This window comes from Bufo gargarizans, chromosome 4 (assembly GCF_014858855.1).
Source record: "Bufo gargarizans isolate SCDJY-AF-19 chromosome 4, ASM1485885v1, whole genome shotgun sequence".
NCBI classification, from domain to species: domain Eukaryota; kingdom Metazoa; phylum Chordata; class Amphibia; order Anura; family Bufonidae; genus Bufo; species Bufo gargarizans.
In genome coordinates, this window is record NC_058083.1 from 241,063,201 (window position 1) to 241,080,640 (window position 17,440).

General features: G+C 46.6%; 1 protein-coding gene across 1 annotated transcript in view; it reads left to right on the forward strand.

Annotated features, from left to right (window-relative positions):
• The window catches only part of COL19A1 (collagen type XIX alpha 1 chain), a 280,859-nt gene that overhangs the window by 147,400 nt on the left and 116,019 nt on the right, over nt 1-17,440 (forward strand). Inside the window, exon 17 of the mRNA XM_044291116.1 lies at nt 10,875-10,901. Coding sequence (XP_044147051.1) covers nt 10,875-10,901 — 27 coding nt within the window. The remainder of the gene's footprint in view (nt 1-10,874; nt 10,902-17,440) is intronic.

Here is a 17,440-nt window from a genome sequence, read left to right on the forward strand (position 1 = left end):
GGCGGTGAGAGGCTCTAACTATGGTTTGGGCGAGATGAACTACGTTGCCACAGATGTGGTGGCGGGATGTTGGCCTCTCGATGACTGTTAAAAAGGTTCAAAACGTGTGGCCGTGAGAGGTGAGGCCCTGGCTATGGCCCTATAGAAGAGCGAATGAGGCGACTAACTATGATTTGGGCGTTGGGCCATACCTCCGTGTTGAGGTGGGAGATGGTTGGTAAATGCCTCGGTGAGCTAGGTCTGAAGTCCAGACCCTGTGAGCCAGTTCATGTACCATCTATGGGATAATTGGCGAATTATTGTGAGATGGTAGAATACTAACCTTGATGGTGATAATACCCAGGGATTTGATCTTGGGTATATGGAAGACAGGCCCAGCGGTAGTTGATATCGCCGACGAAGCCTAGGGGGTTTGAGACAGATGTAAATCTGTGAGCGTGGCGTGTGAGCGCCTGGAGAACTACTGGGGGCATGAATGAGAGGTATGCGAGCGTGGTATATGACAATGGGGGCTGACTGCGGCTTTGAACATGACGGAACAAAACTATACCTGGATAAAGTAACGAGAACCAGGTACTTGCGTTTTAACTTATGGAGAAGTTCAGTTTGTTAGATGGTTTTCATGAGGAAGAGAGCTGGGGGTTTAAGACAAATGTAAATCTGAGCGAGCGTGATGTATGGGCGTACTATGTGAAGAAGTGAAGCGTTGGAGAAAAAAAAAAAGGGATTATACCTGGATTATGAACGAGAATCAGGGTTTGACACGTGAGGAAACCGAACCGGACGGTGCTATTTTGGAAAGAGAACCCCTTTATTTATTTATTTATTTATTTTTCCGCACAGTATGACCTGTAGAGAAAAGAAAGCTTATTTATGCAGGGCTGAGTGTACTTGTGCACGTAAGGCATGGAAACTATTGTGCGAATGATTATGCGTGGTGACTTCCAGGTAAGCGTGCAAGTGGCTACTGCTTTGGTGCCGGGGAAATGCATGATGTGGAAAAGACAGGGAAGAGAAGAAAAGGGGGGAGAAAAAAAAAAAGAGCACCTGAGAGTCACTAGGTGGCGCTGGTAGGCCAAACAGGATGCAATTTGAAAATGAGCCCGGAGTGAAAGAAAGTTTAAAGGAAGGTAGGACTGTGAAGCAGGACTGGCCTTCCCACGTGCTGCGGCCTAAGGAAAGTGTTATGACCCTCCCCACCCCAGACGTGCACTGACCAGCCCAGATGGCGACGTAGGGGGGGGGGTGGACTGCGGGTGGTCCCCTGTAAATTGCCGGCATGTGCGCTCCGGTCCCTGATGAGACTGCCGTGCGGTGTGGTGGGGACCGGAGTAGCACAACTTACGATTAGGCTGGAGCGTACTGATGTGAGAGCCAGGTATAATAGATGCAGTGTGTACAGAAATATGTGGTCAGTTATACATTATGGTCACTGTGTGTGAGATACATGAGGTAGTGGTGGTTGTAACTGTCTACAGTATTATAAATGAGTGACTAATGTGTAAAAACAGTGCATCTGTTGGGGATTAAATTAAGAGAAAAGTGAAGGAACTCCTCTTACCACTCCATTCCAGTCTCAATGGATCAATGCAGAGCACATTGGGCACTTCTAATCCTTGCTGTTAGGGGTTGAAGGACCTGTGACGATCTCATCACAGGTCCTGGCAGATGCACCTTTTAAACCTAGTGACTACACCATTCTTGGTGCAATTCCTTTGCTAGTTCGTGCAGGACCTATGATGTTGAAGATAATGTCATCACAGGTCCTGGCAGATGCACTGTTCTAACCTGGGAACTACACTATTCTCTGTGCAGTTCCCTTGCTGGATGTACAAGACATGTGATAACATAATCAGAGGTCCTTTAGCTTTCTCCTCTGACAATAGGAATTCAGGGTAATTGGGGGTGCCGCCTATCCTCCTGCGGGTCCCCCTTCCCCACTGGCATCATAGCAGTTGCGTGGTCTGCATGTATGGGCGGTACGCCACTGCATTTTTTAGAGATGATCAAGTATGGAAAAATTTCTCTTTGCCAGTTTTCAAAACACTGAATTCTTAAATACTTTACTACAAATTCCAATTTCCATCTCCATTGCCAACCATTAGTGAAACACCTAATAAACTGACTCAAGGGCATTTTGGTTCCCACGACAGGCATTCAATAAACTGACTATATGTATTTAGTTAATGAAACCAATAGCAGTGAAAATGAAAATAAATAAATAAATTCATCCTGCAAAACATCTAAAACTTTTTTAAATATGACACATTAACAGGACTGTTAATGAACCTGTTTTATGAATTCTTGTCCAATTTAAATTAAATCAAAATTAAACCAAATCCTCAGGCTATTCAACTGAACCAAAAATAGCTAGAACATACACCAAACTGCATTCCGGTCATGGCTAATGCATTACTCTGTCCTTCATATCACAGGTGCTAAAAGCTTTCTGCAGAAAGGCATTATGGGTACTAGAATTCCCTCCACAGACATTTTTAATTACAATATTTTATTTCATGATGTGCCATTTTTTACCCCAAAGATAATTTCTCTAACTGTGTATAAAATTAATGTTAAGATCAGAGTACATTTCTCCTACAGACATTTAAATGAGCAGTTTTCAAAGATTTCCATTTTTTCCCCGAACTGATTGTCAGTACTGCTATAGCCTTCTTCCAGTCCTACATAAATCATGCAGAGCACTTATGCATTGAAAGACAGGTTGGCAGAACATTACAAATTCAGTCACAGATGTTACAGAAGCAATGTATTAGGTTCCTTTTTTCTTTTCTCAGAAAAAGGCTGGTGAATAACCATGATTGATTTTATGGGGCCAAAACATTATGATAAAATATTTTTATGTGCCCAGTAAAGGTGGTAATATACGCTACAGGGGCCTGATTATAAGGCAGGGATGTAGAATGGGGGAAGGGACAAGGGGGCAGTTGCGCTGGGCACCAAACTGCCAGGAGGTGCTCATCAATCAGACATACCTTTACATTAAAGGCACTGATGATATGAATCCTACATCATTAGTGCAGTTTTGAACCTTAGAAAGCTAAAGAACCTATAATGATGTCATCACAGTTCTTGAACGGAATAAGAGTAAATGAACTGCAATGTTGTAGTTCCTAGATTCAAAGGGTGTAGCTGCAGGACCTGTTATGACATCATAAAAGGTCTTTCACCCCCTGAATATAGAAGAACCACAGGGTTAAGAATAGAGTGAAATGGGTCAAAGGAGGTCCTCCCGTTTTTGCTTCATGTGCCCAAACCCTAATAGTAACTCTAACACAAACCCTAACAGTAATACTAACCCCTGACTCTAATACTAACCCTAACCCTAATAGTAACCCTAACGCTAATAGTAACCTTAACCCTAACTCCAACCCCCAATACCTAATGTATCTCATACAGTGACCATAATATATAACTGTTCACATACTGTATATCTGTATCTGCTGCATCTATAATACCTTGTTGTACCTGATATATAGCATATAGAGCTGTAAGTGAATTTCTCAAAAATTCTATTCAGCCAGTTCACCGAATTGTCCGAAAAAAATTGGTTCACTGTGAATTTTTTCATGGCGAATTATGCTAAAAAACTGCTATTTCCTGGCTGCAGAGAGCCTTTAAAGTGGTGTAGAACACTGTGCCTTGCAGTAGCACACATAGGGAGTCTGCTGTGGCAGTGAAACAATACTGTGAGTCAGTATGACATGCAGATGACAGATACAGGGTCAAAACTGACCAAATAACTTGTGTGAAGTCAGCCTTACAGGTCAATGTTAGCGCCAGGTAGAAAGTCAGCAGTAAGTTTGTGTTGATGTCACTAATTATTTTGCCCTTCCTCTGATCCATCAGAACAATAACCCCCAAAAAACTGATCCTGTCTGTGGAGCATCCTCCTTGAATCGGTCAGCATTTGGTCAGTAATCCAACAGTATTGCTAAATAAAATTAAAAACAGGAGTGAATCCAAAACAGAGATGACCCGTGAATAGAATATTTGCATATTTTATGTGTTTTGTACCCACTCCTGCTTTTGGCTACCAAATCTCTGATGAAAAATAGGGACCATGTCATGCAGGCCTTACAGCTATTACATAGACAGGATCCGTTGTGCATCTCCTTTTTCCTTCCTTCTGACAGATGTGAAGAAGGGTCAAATAAATGATGATGTCATCCAGGCCGAAAGGCAAAATAGTGGCCCAGTCATGAAGTGGGGAGGGTGGGAACAGCTTGAGAAGTCCACAGAGTAGCCTTATGACATAGTGGTGAGGTGAAAGCAACATGAGGAGACCACAGAGTGGCCCAATGACAGAGGCTGGAGGTGGCAGCAGCATCAGGAAGCCACAGAGTAGCACAATGGCAGAGTTTGGAGTTGGTGGAAGCAGCAGCATCATGAGGAGTCCACAGGGTGTCACAATGACAGTGTGGAGGTGGCAGCAGCATAAGGAGGCTTCCAAGTGGCATAATAACAGTGTGGAGGTGGAAGCAGCAGCATCAGGAGGCCACAGAGTGACACAATGACAGTAATTGGAGGTGGTGGCAGCACCATCAGAAGAAAGCCACAGGGTGGCATGATGACAATGTGGAGGTGGCAGCAGCAGCAGCAGGAGGCCACTGAGTGGCAAGGTGACATAGTATGGAGGTAGCAGCAGTATCAGGAGACCACAGAGTGGCAAGGTGACATAGTGTGGAGGTGGCAGCAGCATCAGGAGTCCACAGAGTAGCAAGGTGACAGAGTGTGGAGGTGACAGCATCAGGAGACCACAGAGTGGCAAGGTGGCATAGTGTGGAGGTGGCAGCAGCAGGAGACCACAGAGTGGCAAGGTGGCATAGTGTGGAGGTGGCAGCAGCAGCAGGAGAACACAGAGTGACCCAGTGACACAGTGGGGAGGTGGGTGGCAATACCAGTACCAGCTGAAGATGGTGGTTGAAAGAAAGAGCACTTGGCATCAGATGTGTGGCATCAGAGGGGTGGCAGCATCAAAATAGTAGCTAAGGCAGGTAGCCAGAAGAAACCCGTCTCTTTTGTCAAAGTGTTTCTTGTGGAACCATGGATGATCTAGTCTGATGCATCAGGCATTGGTGGGTGGAAGTCCTGGCTGATCCACGCCTGATTCATCTTGACAAAGGTCAGTCTCTCCACATTTTGGGTGGACTGGCGAATTCTTCTTTGGGTAACTATGGCCCCTGCTGCACTAAACACCAGCTCTGATGCCACACTACTGGCCGGGGAGGACAGCTTTTCCAGGGCAAACTCTGCCAGTCGCGGCCACAAATTCAGTTTGGCTTCCCAGTAGTCCAGCGGATCTTAAATGTGGGGTGGAAGGGTGCTGTCCAAGTATGGCACCACCTGCTGGTTCAAGTCCTGCTAAAGATCGAGCTGCTGCTGGTGAGTAGATTCTTCACTAGGCGGGTGAAAAAAGCTGCTCATCAGTGACTCGACTCAAGTTGCTGATCATGGAGCTGGAACTGGTCCTACCCCATCCCACCTGCCACAGCAGCCATTGCAAAGGAACGTGAGTGCAGAGGACCCCCGGTCAGACCAGCGAGAGGATGGACGACTACGCAGATAGGCAGCGGCCAACTGAACTGACTACATAGGATGTCTCTATAGTAGTTCAGTTTGTCCTCCCCCTCAGCAGGAGGAAAAAAGGCCCCCATTTTGGACTGGTAGTAAGGGTCCAACAAGGTGGATAGCCAGAAGTCATCCCACTGACGAATGGTGACAAATCGACTGTGACTACGCAAGCAAGTGAGCATGCATTGGGCCATTTGTGCAAGTGACTCGGAGGGGACTCCCTGTCTCCATCTCCACTGCATACTGCTTCAGTGTTTCTGGATCCTCTGCCTCATCTTACTTATCACCCTGTAGCTCCTCTGGCTGCTCCTGCAACTCCTTTCCTGTCACCTATGTATAAAAACCAACCATTTCACTACACATTGTTTGTACTCCAATATCCTCCTCCTCCTTTTAAGCCCCCACAGGGCTCATGTGGCCGTGAGATCTAAGCTCCATGTCTCCAGTCCCCTGAACAGACAGATTTACCAGCATCTTTTTTAGGACATGAAGCAGTGGAATGACGTTGTTCATCCCGTAACAAATAACGTGGCCTCCTCAAAGGGCCTGAGCAAACGGAAGGTGTCATGCATGTGCTGCCACTGGCTGACATTGAAGTTACACAGGGAAATAGTTCTGTCCGCTTGGATCATCAAGAAATCTTTTAAGGCTTTTCTCTGTTCGTATAGTCGGTCCAACATATGGAGGGTGGAATTCCAATGGGTGGAAACGTCACCTATCAGCTTATGTTGGGGAAAGCCGTTCTGCCGCTGCAGCTCAAGGAGCGTGTGCTTTTCGGTGTACGAGTGGCTAAAGTTTCCTGGCCATTTTTAGGATGTCTTGCAGATGGGTGGAAGTCTTCAGGAACAGCTTGACAACCAGATTAAACACGTGTGCCATGCAGGGTACATGGCTCAGCCCTCCATGATGCAGTGCCGATACCATATTCTTCCCGTTGTCGATCACCATGGTTCCGATTTTGAGTTGTCGTGGAGAAAGCCAGGATTTGACTTCTTGATGAAGGACACGGAGCAGTTCCTCCCCTGTGTGACTTCATTCTCCCAGGCAAATTAAGTGTAGAACAGCGTGACACCGCCATGCACTGCACATGTGGTATGCTGGAGGAGCACTGTGAATTGTCCCTGCAGTGGAGGCTGAGCACACGGTGGAGGAGGCAGAGGAGGAAATTGCAGCAGGACCAATGGCATTAGAACGTGGAGGCGGAAGCGGCTTCACCTGGACAAGTTGCTTGTGTGGCTAGGCAGGAACCACATTTACCCAGTGGGCCATAAAGTACATCTATTGTCCTTGACCATAGTTATAGCTACCAACCAATTTTTACTCTACAGAAGAAAGTCTACATTCACCGAACAATTTTCCCAAAAAAGGCTGTATCACAAACAAATTTCACCACTGAATGGCTAATCCACACAATTACTCAGTCCCTACAGAAGAAAGTCTACATTCAACAACCAATTTTTCCAAAAAAGGCTGTATCACAAACAAATTTAACCACTGAATGGCTAATCGACAATTTGTTAGTCCCTACGGAAGATACTCTACATTCACCGACCATTTTTCCCAAGAAAGGCTGAAAACAAATTTCACCACTGAATGACAATGTAAATTCACAGCAGAACGGCTAATAACACACACTTATTTTTCACATTTATACACCCCAGCAATGGCTGTATAAAAATGTCGGTTCACTGCAGACCGGCTAATAAGACGGATTCTTTTTCCTATTAATACACCCCAAAAAAATTAATATAACAATCACAATTCACTGCACTCCGTATCTATCCTATTAATACACCCCATAAATGGCTGTAGTACAATGGAACTTCACTTCTGAACGGCAAATAATTATTATTTTTTTGCCACTAATACACGCCATAAAAGGCTGTAAAACATATAACTGCACCACTGAACAGCAAATATATATTTTTCTTGCCACTAATACTAATAAGCTAATAAGGGCTAATAAGCCCTTTTTCTTTTTCCCCACCAATACACACCACAAAAGGCTTTAAAACATATAACTGCACCACTGAACAGCAAATATATATTTTTTGCCACTAATACACGCCAAAAAGGGCTTTAGACCATATAACTGCACCGCTGAACGGCAAGCAGGCCCTTTTTTTCCACCTAAACGCGCCACAAAAGGCTTTAAAACATATAACTGCACCACTGAACAGCAAATATATATTTTTTTGCCACTAATACACGATAAAAAGGGCTTTAGACCATATAACTGCACTGCTGAACGGCAAGTAGGCCCTTGTTTTTTTCCACCTAAACGCGCCACAAAAGGCTTTAAAACATATAACTGCACCACTGAACAGCAAATATATATTTTTCTTGCCACTAATACTAATAAGCTAATAAGGGCTAATAAGCCCTTTTTCTTTTTCCCCACCAATACACGCCACAAAAGGCACGCCACAAAAACATATAACTGCACCACTGAACAGCAAATATATATTTTTTGCCACTAATACACGCCAAAAAGGGCTTTAGACCATATAACTGCACCGCTGAACGGCAAGTAGGCCCTTTTTTCCACCTAAACGCGCCACAAAAGGCTTTAAAACATATAACTGCACTGCTGAACGGCAAATAATATATATCTTTTTGCCACTAATACAGGCAAAAAAGGGCTGAAATTTTCTTTAGAACATATAACTGCACAGCACAAGGGCAAATAAGACATAGAAATACTTCCTTGTGATAAACCATGTTAATAGTTGTATCAAACAGCTGAACTTGCTCCCCATAACAAGAACGGTCTGCTGGAATTACAGAGCTGTATAATGGCAATTTGGATCTGCAGACAGTGCAGCAAGGATTGTTTTTATTACCCAGGCTTTAAACTCCCCTACTGAACCCTATTCTACTTCAATACTGTGGAATGATTCCTCCCCATCCTTTCCCTGAACTTCTATACAGCAAAATAAAAGTTTTTTCTACCATTGTCCCTAGCGCCTGCTGACGTCTCTTCCTGCACTAAGTACACCCCTGTGACACCCCTGGGCTGGCTGGCTGCTGATTGGCTGCATGCATGACATTGTTGGTGATCCCTAGTTCCCAGAGTTCCTTGTTCCATGTCCTAACATGTGCAGCAGCCATTTTAGGAAAAAATGCAATTCGTTACCATGAAGCGTGAGGAAATTTGGATTCGGTGCGAATCAAATTTTTCCTGAAATTCAGATCGAATTCCACTTCATCAACTTTGATTCGCTCATCTCTAATAGCATATACAGCAGTGTGCTAATACTTCAGGTATGAGGTATAATAGATACAGTGGATACAAGTATGAGGGTAACATATACCTTGGATCCCTTGACCATCTGCAACATGTGACCTGTGATGTCTCTTACTAGACTAGAATGGAGTCATTAAAAGGAAGTCCTCCCTCTGGAGTCAGCAATCTAGGCTTAAACCTAGCCCCCAACCCTAAACCCACTAACCCTAACCCACTAACTTGGCATTCAAGCTAAAGAAAGTGCTTTCCTGTTTTACTTATATAACCTAGAGCCAAGTGGCCATTGGCGACATGTGAACATTGTCATCACCCCTCCTTTTACCCATTCGATTCTAGCTTCTACCAGAGGTGCAGGAGAATCTCTTTCCTTTAAACTTCAGCCTCACTGCTCCTGTCCTACAAGTGAAACATATGGGAACAATACTGTTTCCAGTGGGGAGGGGGGGGGGGGCTGGGGACAATATTGTTTCCAGGGGATCTAGCCAATTGGGTCTCCAGCTGTCAAGAACTCCAGGGAGAAGACAGAAGCAGTTTATTATAGCTTCTACCTTCTTCTTTGCTCAGTGCATAGAGTTCAAAGAGTTCTATGTATTGAATGAAGGAAGTTGATCGCATATCAGTTAGGGGGGCACAATACTTGGCTTGTTCTGGGCACTGGCACTTATTTAGCATGCCATGCCATAATGCTATTATTTTTCGTTATAACCATGTTATAACCCCATTGACTTTAATGTGGTCCGGGGTCAAGTTCGGGTCCCAAACCCGAACTTTGACCTGAAGTTCGTCCGAACCCGGCAAACCCAAACTTCTACGGGTTTGCTCATCCCTATTAACCAGCAGACTACCACAGGACTGCACATTTGTTGGCTGCCATACACATGTTGATGTGGGTGTTGGAGCAAGTCAACTGCACCTGCTCCAAGCTTCTCCTCTAAATTGAGAAGCAACAAAGCTCAGCTGCTCTATGGCCTTATCTATGCCTTGAGGTGCTGTACCCTTATGACTAATAGATAACACCTCCACTTCTAGCTGGCTAAAACACAGAAGTATTGTTGGATCTGTCTCCTGTAGCAGCTTTGCACCAGCACACACATTCTATATGCCTATTTATAGTTAATTAAGTCTGCAGGGCACTGCTATTTATCATCTTACAGTTCAGACTTTGTACAGTACAGCTAACAACATTCTATTTAACAGCAATACACAATTAGTCACTATGTGGCAGCATAACCTCAATGCTGTGTACAACATATACAATTCAATACATTTATAATACTTCCCAAATTGACAATGTCTTTCTCATTGTCCCCAGTGTGGCTCAACTCCATTATCCATTGCATACTGCCAATGCAAATATGGCTCCTCCAGGGTGCCTCCAACATTTCCTGGTAGTATATAGCTACAGTATGTCCAGGACCTATGAACATAGGCCATTTCATAAACTTTGGTATAATTTTTTTAGTACCCTGTCATCCTCTTAGCAGTACACAGTAGCACATTATGTAACACATGATATTACATATTAAACATGGCATAGAAACATAAATGTAAATTACATGATATATTAGCATACAATAAAATTAAGCATGTCACAGTCACATAACAGTTCAACAGTATTATCTCAGGTGAAAAACACAAATCCATAACAGGTTAACTGAAAGGATACAGCTCTACAGTACTTTGTAATGGAAGGCTTCCTTTCAGCCCCCCTAAGGCTAGTTTTACACATTTGGGACAGGTCTTCAGCAGGCTGTTCCAGTAGAGTACAGACTGTCGGTGTTATCTGGATCTGGCATTGCTGGATGTTAACGGCTGATTCTATGCCAGAAAAGCCTACCGAATAGCTGTGCTGCAAATGTGAAAGTAGCCTTACACAGTCATGTGCCTAAGACCTTACTGTATACCTGTAAAGTAATAAAGAGACCTGATTAGTACCATGTAGAAAATGCTAAATAAATACTGTGAATTAATGAATAATAATAGATGGTGGATAAATAACTTGTTTATTTATATATGTATTTCATTTTCATTTTAGGGACCAAAAGGTGAACAAGGCCCAAAGGTATGAAAATTCAACAAAGGATTTTGTCATATTGTAATTAGCAAACCATATGGCTAATAGGAAAAATACAATTTGTAACTGTAATTTTCTAATGCAATTAAAAATATAAATGTGCACCATTTAGGAGCAATATAATTAACAAATGGCTGGATTACTAACATGTTATTTTCAGCTTGCACATTAATAGATTATGTTTAAGTAGCCTCTTTTCCTTCTGACATGTTCATTTAGTGACTGCATGCATCAACAGTTCCGTTGAGTAAGTAACTGATAGCGCAAAACGCTCTCATAGTGTGAGAGGATGTTTTCCAAAAATAAGGTCAAACTGTAGAAAACAAGATGCACTTGTCACTTGTTACATTTAATATATACAGTGTTATTTTATAGAAATTGGTAAAATTAGATTAGAACATCACACAGAATCAATAAAGTAAACATAGCGGACTAGATGTGCTAATCCTAAAGATTATATATTCTCTGACTCTATACAAACTATTGGTGGGCTTACTTTAACCCAGACTTGTGGAGCAATTTAGGTGCAAAATAACACATCTTAGTTCCTCTCCTTTATCCTAGCCCAGCCCCCATGTTAAGCATGTTGGATTAAAGTAAAACCCTGGATGCACCAAATTACACCATTTTGCACCACTTATTAGACACATTTTTGATGCAGACATTAGTAAATCTGGGCCATTTATAGATAATCCTGTTCTTGTTAAGGAAGGTATAGTTAGTGATTTCATGAAACTTCTTAAAGGAGTTGTCCAGTAATAACCTGCCTAAACCAGTGGTTGCCTGAGTGCCTTTCCTGGCATTTCCTGCATGTCGAGACTAGACCACAAAGGAGAGCATTGGAAAAGGAGAGGTGTGGAAAATTGCTAAGTGTTGTTTCTTTAACAATATTTTTAAACAATTCTTAGCACTTTTATAAAATGTGTGCTCACTGGAAAACTCCTTTAAAACAAAAGTATTTATCACCTATCCATAGGATAGGTGATAAAAATGTAGGATTGTGAGGGGTCTGACTGCTTTACCCACAGTGATCCTGAGAATGAGGGTTCCAGATTCCTCTTTCTGAATGGAGGGGCAATGCTCACCCTGCTCTGAAACATAGAATGTCGGCAGATAAGAACCATTTGGCCCATCTAGTCTGCCCAATATTCTGATTACTATGAATAGCCCTTGTCCCTATCTTATATGAAGGATGGCTTTATGTCTATCCTATGCATGCTTAAACTCCTTCACTGTATTTGCAGCTACCACTTCTGCAGGAAGGCTATTCCATTCTCAGTAAAGTCATACTTACTGATATTACTTTTAAACCTTCCCCCCTCTAATTTAAAACTATGTCTTCTTGTAGCAGTTTTTCTTCTTTTAAATATTCTCTCCTCTTTTACCTTGTTGATTCCCTTTATGTATTTAAAAGTTTCTATCATATCCCCTCTGTCTCGTCTTTCTTCCAAGCTATACATGTTAAGCTCCTTTAATCTTTCCTGGTAAGTTTTATCCTGCAATCCATGTACTAGTTTAGTATCTCCTCTCTGAACTCTCTCCAAAGTATCAATATCCTTCTGGAGATATGGTCTCTAGTACTGAGCACAATACTCCAAATGAGGTCTCACTAGTGCTCTGTAGAGCGGCATGAGCACCTCCCTCTTTCTACTGGTAATGCCTCTCCCTATACACCCAAGCATTCTTCTAGCATTTCCTGCTGCTCTATGACATTGTCTGCCTACCTGTCATGGTCTTACCTCCTTGCTGTTCCCTTCGTTTGACATGTGCTGGCGGCCATCTTGGTTTCTGGGTTTTCTTGTAGCCTCCCACCCTGCGGCTCCTCCTTCCCACTGGGAGGAGCTGGATGCCCAGCTCATATATATAGGAGGTCTGTGGCTTCAGTTCCTTGCTTGGTCCTCCTGTGTTCACATGCTTCCAAGACTGCTGCTGCTTCTGGTTCCTGATCCTGGCCTCGTCTGACTACCCCGTTGGTTCCTGATTCCGGCTTCGTCTGACTACCCCGTTGGTTCCTGATTCCGGCTTCGTCTGACTACCCCGTTGGTTCCTGATTCCGGCTTCGTCTGACTACCCCGTTGGTTCCTGTTCCTGGCTTCGTCTGACTACCCTTCTGGTTCCTGACCTCTGTCTCCGCAAGACCCTGCTTCGGTTTAGCCATCCGTTCGGACTTTGCTTACGGCTTGCTCTTCAATAAAACCTTCTTATTTTCCACTTATCTCTTGTTGTACGTCTGGTTCATGGTTCCATGACATTAGGACCAAGCCATGAATTCTGACGGTACAGGGCCACCCTCGCTACCTACGCTGGTTGCCAGACTTGATCAGCAGGATCACCTGTTGGGTCGGTTCGCTGTGGCGTTGCAAACCCTGCTTGAACGCACGGCTCATTTAGCTTCCGTTGCCGATGGGTCGGTTGTCGCTCCTGGGCCCGCTCCTACTGCCGCTCCGGTTGTTGCGCCAGAGTCTACCCTGACACCTGTTGCTGCGCCTGTGGTGTTTCAGGGTATGACCGGTTCTGCCCCCCTTCCACAGCGCTTTGGGGGAGAGCCAACTCAGTGCCGAGGTTTCCTTAACCAGGTGGGCATTTACTTCGAGTTGCTGCCACATGCCTTTCCTACTGAGAGATCAAGGGTGGGCTTCTTGATCTCGCTGCTCTCGGACAAGGCCTTGGCCTGGGCCAGCCCTTTATGGGAGAACAACAATCCGGTGGTTGCCGAGTTTTCCGGTTTTGTTGCTTCTCTTCGGAAGGTATTCGATGTGCCGGCTCGTGCTGCCTCTGCTGCGAAGCTCCTTATGTCCATCAGACAGGGTTCACGATCCGTAGCTGAATACGCCATTGAGTTTCGTACCCTGGCAGCAGAGGTGGGCTGGAATAATGAGGCTCTGGTCGCTGCTTTCTCTCATGGTCTCTCGGATGCCTTGAAGGATGAGGTTGCAGCTAAGGACCTACCAGTGGAGCTCGAGTCTCTTATTTCTTTCCTGATTTTGATTGACACCAGACTCAGGGAGAGACCTTCCTTTAAGGAGAGCCTGCGGAGGTCTCCTAACAGATTGGCGCCTACGTTTGCTGTCCCACCCGTGCCTCCCTCTCCTCCCACGCCTCCTGGGGATGACTTGTCTGGGGGTGAACCCATGCAGCTGGGGTTTGCTCGCCTGTCTGAGGGGGAGAGGGTACTCCGGAGACGCGAGGGCCGATGCATGTACTGTGGTCTCGGTGGGCATTTTCGGTTGGCATGTCCGAACCGTCCGGGAGAACGCTCGCACCTGAGGTCCTGTCGGGGGCAGATCTTGGGTGGAGTCTCCTCGTCCCCGGTTTCCCGTGTTGACAAACCACTGATCACGGTTGTCCTCTCCTGGGTCGGGGGCTCGGTGACGACCCAGGCGTTGGTGGACTCTGGTGCTGGTGGTTTGTTCATTGATAGAGTGTTCGTTGCCGCCAATTCCATTCCTCTGCAGCCTCGAGGTTCCCCACTGGCTCTTGAGGCGATAGACGGCAGACCCCTTCTGCCGCCACACGTGACTCATGAGACCCTTCCAGTGGGGATAGCCATTGGTGCCGTTCACAGAGAGTCGGTCTGTCTCCAGGTTATTTCGTCTCCACACTACTCGGTGGTCTTGGGGTACCCCTGGCTCCAGAAGCATAATCCGACTTTCGATTGGAGATCGGTCGAGATCCTCTCGTGGTCACCGCAGTGTGGGGCTAGTTGCATCCATGGGCCTGTCAAGTTGCTGTGTACTTCCTCGGACTCTCTGTTGCCTCCTGAATACGAAGAGTACCGGGATGTATTCGATAAGGTGCGCGCGGTTGCCCTACCTCCGCACCGCCCATACGATTGTGCCATAGAGTTACAATCCGGTGCCGTTCCTCCTCGTGGCAAAGTCTATCCACTGTCGGTAGCGGAGAATGAGGCCATGGAGGAGTACGTGAGGGAGGCGCTTTCACGCGGACACATTCGCAAATCCTCGTCCCCGGCAGGGGCTGGATTTTTCTTTGTGAAAAAGAAGGGCGGCGAGTTGAGGCCTTGCATCGATTACAGGGGTCTCAATCGCATCACGATCAAGAACGCTTACCCGATACCCTTGATTTCCGAGCTGTTCGATCGCCTCAAAGGGGCCACGGTCTTTACCAAACTCGACCTGAGGGCGGCATATAACCTGGTAAGGATCAAGGCGGGCGATGAGTGGAAGACCGCGTTTAACACCAGGACCGGTCATTATGAATCCTTGGTTATGCCCTTTGGGTTGTGCAATGCGCCCGCAGTCTTCCAGGAATTCATCAACGATGTTTTCCGTGACCTGTTGCAGCAGTGTGTGGTGGTCTATTTGGATGACATCTTGGTATATTCTGCATCCATGGAGGCCCACATTCTGGATGTCAGACGAGTGTTGCAACGCTTACGAGAGAACAAGCTGTTCGGTAAGCTTGAGAAATGCGAATTTCACCGATCCCAGGTAACCTTCTTAGGTTACATCATTTCCGCTGAGGGGTTCTCCATGGATCCTGAGAAGGTTTCGGCTGTCTTACAGTGGCCCCAGCCCAGTGGGCTTCGTGCCCTGCAGCGCTTTTTGGGCTTCGCCAATTATTATCGGAAGTTCATCAGGGACTTTTCCATGCTAGCCAAGCCTCTCACGGATCTGACCAGGAAGGGCAGTAATCCTCAGGTCTGGCCGCTCGAGGCCATCCGAGCTTTTGAGGCTCTAAAGTCCGCCTTTGTGTCGGCTCCGATTCTGTCGCATCCCAACCCTGGGTTGCCTTTTGTCCTCGAGGTGGACGCGTCTGAGACGGGAGTAGGCGCCCTCCTGTCTCAGCGTAGAACACCAGAGGGTCCTCTGCTTCCTTGTGGGTTTTACTCCCGGAAACTGTCTTCCGCGGAGTGCAACTATCAGATTGGTGACAGGGAGTTATTGGCCATCGTGCAGGCCCTTAAAGAATGGAGGCACTTGCTCGAGGGCTCGGTGGTTCCGGTTCTCATCCTGACGGACCACAAGAATCTGACCTACCTCTCTGAGGCCAAGAGATTGACACCACGTCAGGCCAGATGGGCTCTGTTCTTGTCACGTTTTAATTACGTGGTCTCCTACCTACCCGGCTCCAAGAACATCAGAGCGGATGCCTTATCACGGCAGTACTCCGAGCTGTCCGGGGAGGAGTCGATTCCGACTACGGTCATACCCCCGAATCAGATCCTGGCCGCTATTCGCACCAGCCTGACTTCTCCTCTGGGTGAGCAGATTTTGGCGGCTCAATCTGGTGCTCCCTCTGGGAGACCCAACGGCAGATGTTTTGTGCCTGAGGAGTTGCGCACTCGGTTGTTGCGAACCTACCATAACTCCAAGGCCGCGGGGCACCCTGGAAAGAATCAGCTGTCCTGGGCGGTTTCACGTCTGTTCTGGTGGCCTTCTCTACGTTCCGACATCGCCGCATATGTAGCGGCATGCTCCGTTTGTGCCCAGAGTAAGTCCCCTCGGCACCTTCCGTTGGGCCTTTTGCAACCCATAGCCACCGGGGAGCGTCCATGGTCACACCTGGGGATGGATTTCATTGTGGACCTCCCTGCATCCCGAGGCCATACGGTCATTCTCATGATTGTGGATCGGTTTTCCAAAATGTGCCACTGTGTTCCTCTCAAGAAGTTACCCTCTGCACAAGAGTTGGCCTCGATTTTTGCCAGGGAGGTCTTCCGGTTGCACGGTTTGCCCAAGGAGATTGTGTCGGATCGGGGGAGTCAGTTTGTGTCCAGGTTCTGGCGCGCCTTTTGCTCCCAGTTGGGGATTCATCTCTCTTTCTCCTCGGCCTACCACCCTCAGTCCAATGGGGCCGCAGAACGATCCAATCAGGCCTTGGAGCAATTCCTTCGTTGCTATGTCTCCGATCACCAAGACAATTGGGTTGACCTCCTGCCTTGGGCTGAGTTTGCCAGGAACACGGCGGTGAACTCTTCCTCTGGGACGTCTCCCTTCATGGCCAATTATGGGTTCCAACCTGCCGTGTTACCGGAGGTATTCTCTCCCCAGGATATTCCGGCTGTGGAGGATCACCTTTCCGTCCTACGTGCTTCTTGGGTACGGATCCAGAGGTCCCTTGAGGTCTCTGCGCAGCGCCAGAAACTCCAGGCTGATCGCAGACGAGCGCCCGCTCCTTCCTACCAGGTCGGAGACCGTGTATGGTTGTCCACCCGCAACCTCAACCTTCGAGTGCCCACTCCCAAGCTGGCGCCTCGCTTTGTTGGTCCCTTCCGAGTGCTTCGCAGGGTAAACCCGGTAGCCTATGCCCTTGCGCTTCCTCCTGGCATGCGGATCTCCAACGTGTTTCATGTCTCCCTGTTGAAGCCACTGGTGTGTAATCGTTTCACTTCCTCGATTCCTCGGCCTCGTCCGGTCCAAGTGGGCAATCGTGAGGAGTATGAGGTGAGCAATATCCTGGACTCACGCCTGGTCCGCGGCCGGGTGCAGTTTTTGGTCCATTGGCGTGGTTATGGTCCAGAGGAGCGTTCCTGGGTTCCCTCCGCAGATGTCCATGCTCCTGTC